This window comes from Hippopotamus amphibius, chromosome 2 (assembly GCF_030028045.1).
Source record: "Hippopotamus amphibius kiboko isolate mHipAmp2 chromosome 2, mHipAmp2.hap2, whole genome shotgun sequence".
Taxonomy (NCBI): domain Eukaryota; kingdom Metazoa; phylum Chordata; class Mammalia; order Artiodactyla; family Hippopotamidae; genus Hippopotamus; species Hippopotamus amphibius.
In genome coordinates this window covers 128,871,686-128,883,223 of record NC_080187.1, presented here as the reverse complement: position 1 = coordinate 128,883,223, position 11,538 = coordinate 128,871,686, and the positions used below count along the sequence as shown (strand labels likewise).

Here is an 11,538-nt window from a genome sequence, read left to right as displayed (position 1 = left end):
GCACTTCCATATAAAATTTGAAACTAGCTAGTTAATGTTATTAAAAGAAAACCCTGCTGGGATTTTGATCAGGATTACATTGAACCTATAGATCAATTTGGGAGAACTGTCGGCTTAACATTGCCATTGGATCCATAAGAATTGTTATAAACTGAGTTGTTTCCTGAAAATTCAAATGTTGAAGCTCTATGCCCACATGATTGTGTTTGGGGATAGAGCCTTTATGAAGGTAATTACGGTTAAATGAGGCCATGGGGGGTGGGGGCCTGATCCAATAGGACTAGTGTCCTGACAGGGGACACCAGGAGTTCACACACACACACAGAAGCCACGTGAGGGCACACCGAGAAGAGCCCTCAGGAGAAACCAAACCTGCAGACTTGGTGATATTGGATTCCCTGCCTCCAGAACTGTGAGAAAACAAATTTCCGTTGTTTAAGCCACCCTGTCTATGGTATTTTGTTATGGCAGGCAGCCCTAGCTGACTAATATGAACATGATGTATCTCCTTTAATTATATAGGCTTTATTATCTCTAAGCAACATTTTATAATTTTCAGAGTATAGGTACTGTACATCCTTGGTCAAATTTATCCCTGAGTATTTCATATTTTTTGATGCTATCACAAATAATTTGAAATTTTACTTTCTTCAACTTTAAAATAGTTTCAGATTTAAAGATAGTACAGTTTCCATACACCACACCAAGTTTCCCCTATCGCTAACATCTTACATTATCGTGCATGTTTCTCAATTATTGAACCAAAAACGATACAATACTGTTAACTCTATACTTTATTTGGATCTCATGAGTTTTCCCCTTTAGATTTTTTTGTTCCTGGATCACATCCTGGATACCACATCCATATTTAGCCTTTATGTCTGCTTTGTCCCCTCTGCTCTGAGTTTCAGAGATATTCCTTGTTTTTGATGACCTTGACAACTTTGGAGTTAGGTATTGGTAGGATGTCTCTCAGTTTGGGTTTGTCTCGTGTTTTTCTCATGGTTAGATTGGGGTTATAAGATCTTGGAAAGACAACAGAGGTGAAGTACCAATCTCATCAGGTCCTATCAAGAGTCTGTTATCATGACTAATGATGTTTAACCTGTCCGAGGTGTGTTTGCCAGCTTTCTAAACTAAGTTACTTCTTGCCCCCTTTATATATTCTACTCTTTTGAAGTAAGTAACAAAGTACAGCCCACTCTCAAGTTGTGGGGAGTTAGGGTATACCACCTTGACAGGGTATCTGTATGTAAATTTTTTGGAATTTTATACAGACTTGCCTCATTTCTCTCACTTATTTATTCAATCATTTATATTAGCATATACTCATGGATATTTATTTTATACTTTGGATTTTAATTCAATACTAGATTACATTTTTGTTCAAGCACTTCCAGCTTTGGCTGGAAGCTGGGAGCTCTTTCAGGTTGGCTTCTGTCCCTTTGACATTCAAAACTTTAAAAAAAATTGTTACAAGAAATACACAAAGTTTGCCAATGTAGCTATTTTTAAGGATCAAGTTTAGTATGTTAACTATATAGTCACAGTTGTGCAAAAGACCTCTAGAATGTCTCAAAACTTGCAAACTTACAAATACTCCCACTGAACAATTCCCCATTTCTCTCCCTGCAGTGTGGCAGCCACCACTCTATTCTGTTTCAATGCATTTTACTACTCTAGGCACCTCATACAAGTGGAAGCACACCATATTTGTCTTTTTGTGACTGGCTTATTTCACTTTGCTTAATGTTAATGTCTTCAAGGTTCATCCTTCTTTTTTAAGACTGAATAATATGCAATTGTATGTGTATCTTACATTTTCCTTATCCATTTCTCCCTCAGTGGACACTGGGGTTGCCCCCCTCTTGGCTATGGTGAATATCGCTGCAATGAACTTGGGTGAGCAAATGTCTCTTCAAGACCCTGCTTTCAGTCCTTTTGGATGTGTACCAGAAGGTGGCCGCTGGATCATAGGGTGGTTCTACTTTTAATTTCTGAGGGACCTCTACACTGTTTTCCATAGTGACTGCAACACTTTACACTCCCACCAACAGTGCACAAGGGTTCCAGTTCCTCTGATCCTTGCCCACACTTGTTATCTTGTGTGGTCTCCTCCAGCTTCGTGGGTCTGGATTTGAATGCACTTATTTTAGCAGCTAGAAACACACCGCCCAGAGCTCCCTTCAGGAGAATCTGATGTAGGGAGTATACACGGATGACAGCCTTGAACTACTACATTTTCAGATCAACGGATCCATTTGTCATGAGGCCACTGCCCCCCTCAGCTGCTTGAAGCCACTGACTGAGCAAGGCATGGGTCCAGAGTCGGGTCATTTCTGCCTAACTGTGGACTCTTTCTGAAGGCTTTCTCTGTCCCTGCCTTCACCTTCTCCCCTTTACCTTTTTTTTTTTTTAATTTATGTATGTATTTATTTATTGGCTGCATTGGGTCTTCATTGCTGTGCACGGGCTTTCTCTAATTGCGACGAGTGGGGCGTGGGGGGGGCGCTACTCTTCGTTGAGGTGTGCGGGCTCCTCATTGTGATGGCTTCTCTTATTGCAGAGCACAGGCTCTCGGCGCATGGGCTTCAGTAGTTGCAGCACATGGGCTCAATAGTTGTGGCTCACGGGCTGTAGAGCGCAGGCTCAGTAGTTGCAGCACACGGGCTTAGCTGCTCTGCGGCATGTGGGATCTTCCTGGAGCAGGGATCGAACCCATGTCCCCTGCATTGGCAGGCAGATTCTTAACCACTGTGCCACCAGGGAAGTCCCTCCCTTTTATCTCTTATGTGTGCTTCCCCCAATACATTCTTGCACATCTAATTTTGTCTTGGCATCTGCTTCTTTGACATAGGATTTTGGGAAAAAGTGAAATTAGATATTCAGTCTAGTGTCAATATGGAAGTCACTATTCAGTTTTTGTGTTCTTTAAAGATTGCAAATTCCAAGTTTCACTGAACTATGGGAGAATGAATTACTTCTAACATATTTATTATCTCAGAGGAAGTTTATCGTTCTGATTTACTGAAACTTAAAATACTCAATCAAATTACCGAGGAAAATCCAGGTAGCAAAAATATACAACACTGTCCATTCCTTCAAGAGATTTCAAATAAGTTTTAGAAGGCCATAGAATTATGTGTGTGTTTACACCCCCCCCCACCCGCCACACCACTTAAACAACTTCTATGTTCTATACGTAACAATTCAAGTATAGAAATATACTCTGTAGTGCTGAGGTAACACTGTAGCTTTCCTTCAACATGACTGCATAGGTATTTAAGGTTAAGTGTGAATATTACTGTGTAGTCTCAAGTCACTTGATAGATTCCATTTCAATTTTAGACCAAAAGCAGTGTATTACACATGCACCTGAAGTAAATATCTTCAATATGTCTGTGTCCATGTGTGTGTGTTGGGGGGTGGGAGGAAGGGGAGAACAGGTATATGCCAGGGAAAGGCTGACTGAATCACACAGGTAACTGAATGTTAGAAGTCTGCTGTAGTCGGTAATACAGAAACATACACAGTCTTCGTGTTCAAAGTCTTCATGGGGATTTCTTCTGTAATTTCTAGAATGGAAAGAAGAAGTGTAAATAAATCATTTCTCTACCTTTCTGGATGCATATTAAAAAAATGTTAACTGTCTGGGTAGTAAGAAATTTGGCCTCACCTTAAGAAAAGCCTAAACTTTGTCCCAGCTACTGGGGGTATTTCTGAAATCCTGGGACTTCCTGAGGGATAGGAGCAACTCTTGTTATTTACTGTGGGCCCCTGAACAAACCTGAGTTTATGCTAATGCGATGACTCAGGGTGGAGCTGGCCACACCAGAAAGACCAACCATATGAGCAATCACACCTATGTAATGAAGCCTCAATACAAACTCTGGACACCAAGGCTCAGGTGAGCTTCCCTGGTTGGTAATACACTGTACGTACTACCGTCATGTACTGAGGCTGGGAGGACGTAACGTTGTCCATGCCTCCCTGGGGAGAGATAAATCTGAAGTTACATATTTGGACCTCCTCCCACATTTGGCCCTGTGCATCTCTTCCCTTTGCCTGGTTCTAGTTTATATCCTTTCCCTATAATAAACGCAGTCATGAGTACAATAGCCTTCATGAGTTCTGTGAATCCTGCTGGCAAATTATCAAACCTGAGGGTGATCTGGGGAAACCCTTTGAACTTGCAGTTGGTGCCAGAAGTGACAATGGTCTTGTGTGAACTCTTTTGTCTGAATTTGTAGTTGGAGCCTAACTCCTTATACTTGGGGTTAGAAGTTTTGGGCAGACTTCTAGAGGACTGTGCCCTTAACCTAACTAACTCTGAGTACTATCCAAGACGTCCCCACACCTCTACCCAAACAATATTTCCTATGTCTACAGAAAAGGCCTAGAAGCGATGCTCAACAAGTAGCTCCGATCTGTGGTTTCTAAATATTAACACCCTATAATAACAGGAAAAACAGTCATTTCCAGGTTTGGGGAAGTAAGAGTACATGATAAACCTAGGACATCTTGCAATGTCAGAAAGTAAGAATTTATCAAAGACTGAAGGCTCAGGTCAAAAAATACGGAAGTCAATATGGCTAAAGATAAAAAATTTAAGTATCCAAAAGTATAACACAAATGCTATAGATCAAAACACAATGAATATATAAAAGTTCAAAGAAAGAGTGGGGTGGGGGGGAAGGGGGAAGGGAAGAAAGGGTGGGAGGGAGGAAGGAAGGGGAAAATTTTAAAAAGTTCTTTGCCTACTGTGGAGCATTTTGCTTTTAGCCAGATCTGAATTCAAAGGGAAGGACCAACTTTCTCTAAAAATGGCTCTTGCCCTAACAAGAATCCTAGGTAATAAAATACTTTCAAAAGCTGCCTCCTTCATAGATAACTACAGGAGCTGGAGATGATATTTAGAATCTAGTGGAACAAGCAAGATGGCATCGGTGAGTTTCTAACACTGTAAGCCTCATGGGATCTTTCTAAACTACCAAATTATTAGTATTTTATGAAAGACAATCTTGAGAGAAGGAATACAGTAAAAACGAGGCGAGCACTATCAGGTTGGGAGAAGATACTGGATGGGAAAGAGGAGCCGGTTTCTGGATAATCTTGGGTGTATAACAACTTTCAAGCCTTTATCTACTAAACATGCCCAGTCAGCCTTATAAAGGCAAAAAGAATGTAGTAAGACGTTATAGGTAAGATCTGGTTTGTGAATCACAGGCAGTAGTACTAACAGCTAACCCACATGGATGTAATTCTGTCCCTGATCAGTTTCAACCAGGTGCCTACACTTGCAAAGAACAAGTAAAAATCATGACACTTCTTCGTTTTCACTGCTCAACTGCACTTGGTGACCAATGGATTTGAGGGCTAAGAAAAAGAAAAATGTCTTTGAAGTTTCATACAAGCTTATCAAAACAGGAAGCTACATCCACCTGTTGATCTTGACTACCAAAACATAATGAAAGAGCCAAGTGTGTTGGAGGGAGAATGAAAAATAGTCTTCTGATAGAATGAAAGCTTCATGGACACAACTGAAAAGACAGATGAAGGCCAGAACAGGAAGGAGTCTGCGTGTCAAGCTAGATTCTGAAGCACTAGATAATGGTGAGCCTGGGGGGATCTGAGCAGGGGAACATCATCAAGTGAGGAAAGTGCATGGAGACAGTCTTGGTGGAGGAATACAGTCTGTAGACAGGCTGTCTCATTAGATGATGAGGCCCCAAAACTAGTGAGGAGTAAAGAGATAAAGGAGAGTTACTGAAAATAAATCTGAAACACAATAGTTGTGCTTCATTATAGAGAGAAATGCAAGTGGAAGAGAAGGCATTTGTTTTTAATAATGTAGCAGAAACTGTCAAAGTACAACATAAAACACTAATTTAAAAAAATAAAAAAAATAAAAAATAAATAAATAGCTAAGCAAGGAAAGAAAATGACAGAAGCCAAAATATCATGAATCCCAAGAGGCAGCTGAACATTTTCTGGTGGTCCTGGAGGCTTAAAGATTTGGCACTAAAAGGCTATGAAAGTGAGAGAAGGAAAAGCCTAGGGTCTATACAAACTGGGGAGTCCAATGAAACCCCGCCAAAAATTGAGACCTCAAATAAGGAACCCGTGGCAAAAGGGTAAATTTCGAAAAGATCCTTCACCACAGAGAAAAACAGTTAAGAGAACGTTATGGGTTTAATAATGGCCTTCCAGAAGATATGACCATGCTCTAATTCCTGGAAACTATGATTGTGACCTTTTTTGGAAAAAGGAGAAACAGAAGAGGTGGCAATGAGGCAGAGATCAAAATGATATGGCCACAAGGATGCCTGGAACCACCAGAACCTGGAAGAGGCAAAGAACAATTCTCCCCTAGAGCCTTCAAAGAGAATACAGTCCTAATGACACCTTGATTTCAGACTTCTGGCCTCCAGATCTGTGAGAGAATACATGTCTATTGTCTTAAGCAACCCAGTTTCTGGTAATTTATTGCACCAGTCACAGTAAACTAACATAGAGACTTGCCCCACTTAGCCTTGGTTTGGGGAGAGATAGACAGAACACGTCCCCATGAGAATTCTGGCCCCTTGCACAACTGGGACCAGAACTTTCTAAATACTCTCTGTGGTCCAAAATAATGGAGTTTAAAGTGTGCCTGGGTTGACAGTGTACCCAAAGAATTAAAGAAATGTTCCCTTAAACTGGACATCAACCGAAACATCACAAAACAGCCAGCCAGAATCAACTTTGTCAGAACTCTAGAAAGCAATCACATGTTTATAGCAACTAAGTGAATGCTGAATCAAGGAAAAGGCAACTTGAAAATGATAGGCAAGATTTGTGTTTTTACTTGTGCTTTACTGGCCCCCTTCTAGCTTAGTGGTGGGCTTGAAGGGAGCAGCCTGTGTTTCTAGTGTAGGACCCTGGTTCCTAGTTCCAGGAGGAACAGAGCAAAAATATTGTTTGTTCTAACCTGTCTGGGAGCTACTTGAACGGCTTACATAAGGTTCTTGTTTCTGTTTTGCCTACTTGGAACTCAGGGTGGAAAAGCGGTGGGCACTGCATGAAAACCAAAGGCAAACAAAAAGCCCACAGCTGCCTAGGACAAAAGATTATGGCTGAAACAGACAATGGATTGCTTAAGGCCTGGGAAGAAAAGTCTGGACGCTTAGGGCATTAAAAAGTGCCTCTGGTCTACTGAGTAATATAGAAAGCCACACGCGTGCCCAGGACAGTATGCATACACAGGAAAACCAGAGAAGACCCCAAGCAGTCTGATAAAGGTAAAAAGCTTTTCTGGCCAAACGTGGCTGATCTTCAGGGCTCAGTGAAAACAGGAAGAGAAGCCTGAGGCAGTGCTGTAAGCAGCCTGGTTGAGCTGAAGGAGTAGCCCAGAACAGAGCCAATCTTTAAAGACTGGGAAACGTGGGTGTTTTGTCTTTAGTTCCTGGAGATCAAGGAAATCTCTGTCAAAATAATAGCTGAGGGACTTCCCTGGTGGTCCAGTGGTAAAGATCCACCTTCCAACACAGGGGATGAGGCTTTGATCTCTGGTCAGGGAACTAAGATCCCACATGCCTTGGGGCATCTAAACCCACGTGCCACAACTAGAGAGAAGCCAGCAACAAAGACCGCCCCCCCCCCCCCAAGTAAATACATAAAACACAATTAAGAATTTATGTTTGGGGGCACATAATTACAAAAATATAATTTCTGACAATATAAATGGGGGCAGAGCCGTACAGAAGCAGAGTTTTGTATGCTACTGAAGTCAAACTGCTATCAGTTCAAGCTAGACTGTTACACATTTAGGATGTTAATTGGAATCCCCATGGTAAACACTAATACCTTAAGAAAAAAACACAAAAGGAAGTAAGAAAACAGTACACTACAAAAAATCAACTGAACACAAAAGGTGGCAGTAATGGAGGAAATGAGGACAAAAAAGAAACAAGGCTTCTAGAAAAAAATTCCCAGTAAAATGGGAGTTCTTCCTTATCAGTAACTATCTTTTTGCTTTTTAACCAGAGCCTAACTGACCCAGGGAAAGGGAAATACCCACAAAGAGGAAAACTTTTAAAGCTGAGTAATACCTGTGAAGGTCACAGCCCAGAGTCACAGGCTCACTAAAGTCTGAAAACTAATCATAAAATTATAGAACACTTCCCTCACTTCTTCTCCCCCCATACCTTACAACATCATATGGGCCCCTGAATGATAACACGGCACTGTAGCTGAAAGAATGGGCAAAGCTCTGACCATATTTAAAAAGGAATCTCTAGGGAAACCATGAGACAACAGAAGGGAATTTGAGCCTCTGGAACCTACAGCAACTGTAAACAATAAACACAGCCTAACGCCTAGCCAGATAAACATAAAACCTTACAATAAAGGCCTATTTACTCAGTTCCTTTCCCCCAATACGTCATGTGCTATCAATCAAATATTACAAGGTGTTCTAAAAAGAAAAAAACACAGTAGGAAGAGATGAAGCAAGCATCACAACCAGACTCAGATATGGTGGAGATTTTGAAATTATCAGATTGGGAATTGAAAATAACTGGGATTAATATTAAGGACGCTAACAGAAAGGGTGGACAACATGCAAGAACAGATGGGTAATATAAGCAGAGAGATGGAAATTCTAAGAATAAAAGGAAATGCTAGAAATCAAAACACTGCAACAAATGAAGAATATATTATACCAAAAAATTTACACCCAGGCTTAGTATATTCAAACTACAGAAAATCAAAAGACTAACTTTGGAAAAGATAATGTCTAGAAACTTTCCACCAGTGCTGGGAGACACAAATCTTGACTCAGAAAGTCCAATAAATCCCAGGCTGTAAGGCTATATAAATAAAAGGATGAAATGGTAAAACATTTTGAGTTAGGATGACAAGAAGGATGGTTATAAACAGAAAAAACCAGATCCCATCAAGGAAAGCTGTTTGAGGCAATGATTTCAGTGGCAGCAGCATTAAAATGAATACCCATGTGTAACAGGGAATTGATTACAGAACAGAACTCAAGGGCCGGGCTAAAATGTCAATAGAGAAGTTGTCAGAACAGCCACAGAAGCTGAAATCACAGAAGTGGATGATCTAAGTGGGAGTAAGAGAGAGAGAAAACACATCCTCAAATACACTAGCCTGTGCCTTATCCTGACTGTTTTCTGAATTATGGAACGGAGAATATGTCAACTAATGACCTAGCTCGTCACATTTTTATGCAGCTCATTGAGAAAACGTATGCTTTATAAGTTGTAAAGGAGAAGGTATAATGTCAGTTATGTTTCCTTGGAGCTGTTATTTTAAAATACTGTGATCACCGATCAGAATGGCCATCATCACAAAATCTGTAAACAACAAATGTTGGAGAGGGTGTGGAGAAAAGGGAACTCTCCTGCACTGTTGGTGGGAATGTAAGTTGGTACAGCCACTATGGAAAACAATTTGGAGGTTCCTTAAAAAACTACAAATAGGACTACCATATGATCCAGTAATCCCACTACTGGGCATATACCCAAAGAAAACCATAATCCCAAAAGAAACATATACCATAATGTTTATTGCAGCACTATTTACAATAGCCAGGACATGGAAGCAACCTAAATGCCCGTCATCAAATGAATGGATAAAGAAGATGTGGCATATATATACAATGGAATATTAGTCAGCTCTAAAAAGGGATGAGATGGAGCTATATGTAATAGGTGGATAGACCTAGAGTCTGTCATACAGAGTGAAGTAAGTCAGAAAGAGAAAGACAAATATTGTATGCTAACTCACATATATGGAATCTAAAAATGGTACTGATGAACTCAGTGACAAGACAAGAATAAGGACGCAGATACAGAGAATGGACTGGAGAACTCGAGGTTTGGGGGGGCAGGGGGTGAAGGGGAAGCTGAGACGAAGCGAGAGAGTAGCACAGACATATATATATATATACTACCAACTGTAAAATAGATAGCCAGTGGGAAGTTGTTGTATAGCAAAGGGAGTTCAACTCGAGGATGGAAGATGCCTTAGAGGACTGGGGCGGGGAGGGTGGGGGGGACTCGAGGGAGAGTGGGGGGGGAGTCGAGGGAGGGACGGAATACGGGGATATGTGTATAAAAACAGATGATTCAACTTGGTGTACCCCCCCAAAAATAATAAATAAATAAATAAAATTAAAATAAAATAGAAAAAATAAAATACTGTGATCATTTTGGTTCTCGGGGAAGAGGACAATTTTAGGACCAGCAACTATGCTAATTTACCTAGAAGCATGAATTTTAATATAGCAGTATAATTTTTAGACTTTTCCCAAAGCACAAAGTAACCATCCTTTTAATTATTATTATTTTTTAACATTTATAGTATGGCAAATTTCTGGAGAAAGATAAAAATAGATAATAGTACTATCTCTTACACATATAATCTACAAATAATCGATGACATCACAATCTATTTTCAATAAAATAAAAACAAAAATGAAAAAAAAATTAGCATGTCCTATAATCTCCTCACCTTCTGTTTGAGTCTCATTCAGGAAAAGCTTTAGCTTTCTGCTCCGCAGGCCAAACACCTTGGCTGCTTCATACAGAAGACCTTGGTGGGTGAGCCCATTCTGCCCAAGCGGATTTTCAAGCAGCAGAGTGCCTACTGTCCCCATTAAGCACTCTACAGAAGGGAAAAAAAAAGGATGAAATCCTGAGAGTTCACCCTCAGCTAGTGGACCCCTAACAGAGGTGGTGAGTAGATAGCTCTAACGGGTAAAGTTACAGGCTTTGAAAGCCAACAGTGGGTACAAGAGCAAGAGTGGAATTAACTGTACAGTCTGCAGAAACAGTCTTAAATATTTCACAGGGGGAAGAAAGGGAAGCAGAGAAAACAGCTAGTATAAACGCCAACTAGTTTAGGGAAGAGATAGTAAACAGTCAAATGAAGAGTCTGAAGACTGGAATAAATGTGCACAATGAGGACCCCAAAACATCAAGGAGAAATAAGCATCGATCTAGTCTGCTGATTAAGGCATGGACATGGACAACAGCTCTCAGAACGTTTTCCAAGGAAAAAAAAAGGGCAAAATTAAAGATTACAATGTTTTGGCATTTAAACAATTCAGCTTCATTTAGCTGTAATTTTTACCTAACTAATTTATCTCATTTCCTGACCATGTCAGATGGAAGGGTGTTTCTACATAAATACACGAAAAGAAACAAGTCATGAATATTCCCCAAAGAAGTGTGGAAGTCTGCATTTTAAATTACTAAGTTGAAGCTGACTTGAAAAATCCATATAAATCAGAGAGATTGAATATTAAAGGAAATCTTAACATCCAGCACTCCATAACCTGCCTGCTGAGGGTGTTCACAGCTCAGAGAGGCACGCACCTTGGGGGTCTGCATTCAAGAGCTGCAGGTTGATATACTGACAGAGAAGAGTACTAGGACTGTTGATCACAGAGGGAGTTGATCCTGCAGTCACACAAAGTGTTTTTCCACGAAGACTCAGTAAGTTGGTTTGGTTTTTTATTTCTAAAAATAACAA

The 11,538-nt window shown here is 40.4% G+C and overlaps 1 protein-coding gene across 5 annotated transcripts in view; it reads right to left on the bottom strand.

Annotated features, from left to right (window-relative positions):
• Window positions 1-1,506: 1,506 nt before the first annotated feature.
• IARS1 (isoleucyl-tRNA synthetase 1) overlaps window positions 1,507-11,538 on the bottom strand; it is a 103,853-nt gene continuing 93,821 nt past the window's right edge. For all 5 annotated transcript variants that reach the window (XM_057719919.1, XM_057719922.1, XM_057719917.1 and 2 more), the window contains 3 exons: window positions 11,382-11,525; window positions 10,516-10,668; window positions 1,507-3,575 (listed from right to left, as the gene is read on the bottom strand). In XM_057719919.1, coding sequence (XP_057575902.1) covers window positions 3,493-3,575; window positions 10,516-10,668; window positions 11,382-11,525 — 380 coding nt within the window. In that variant the 3' untranslated portion in view covers window positions 1,507-3,492. The remainder of the gene's footprint in view (window positions 3,576-10,515; window positions 10,669-11,381; window positions 11,526-11,538) is intronic.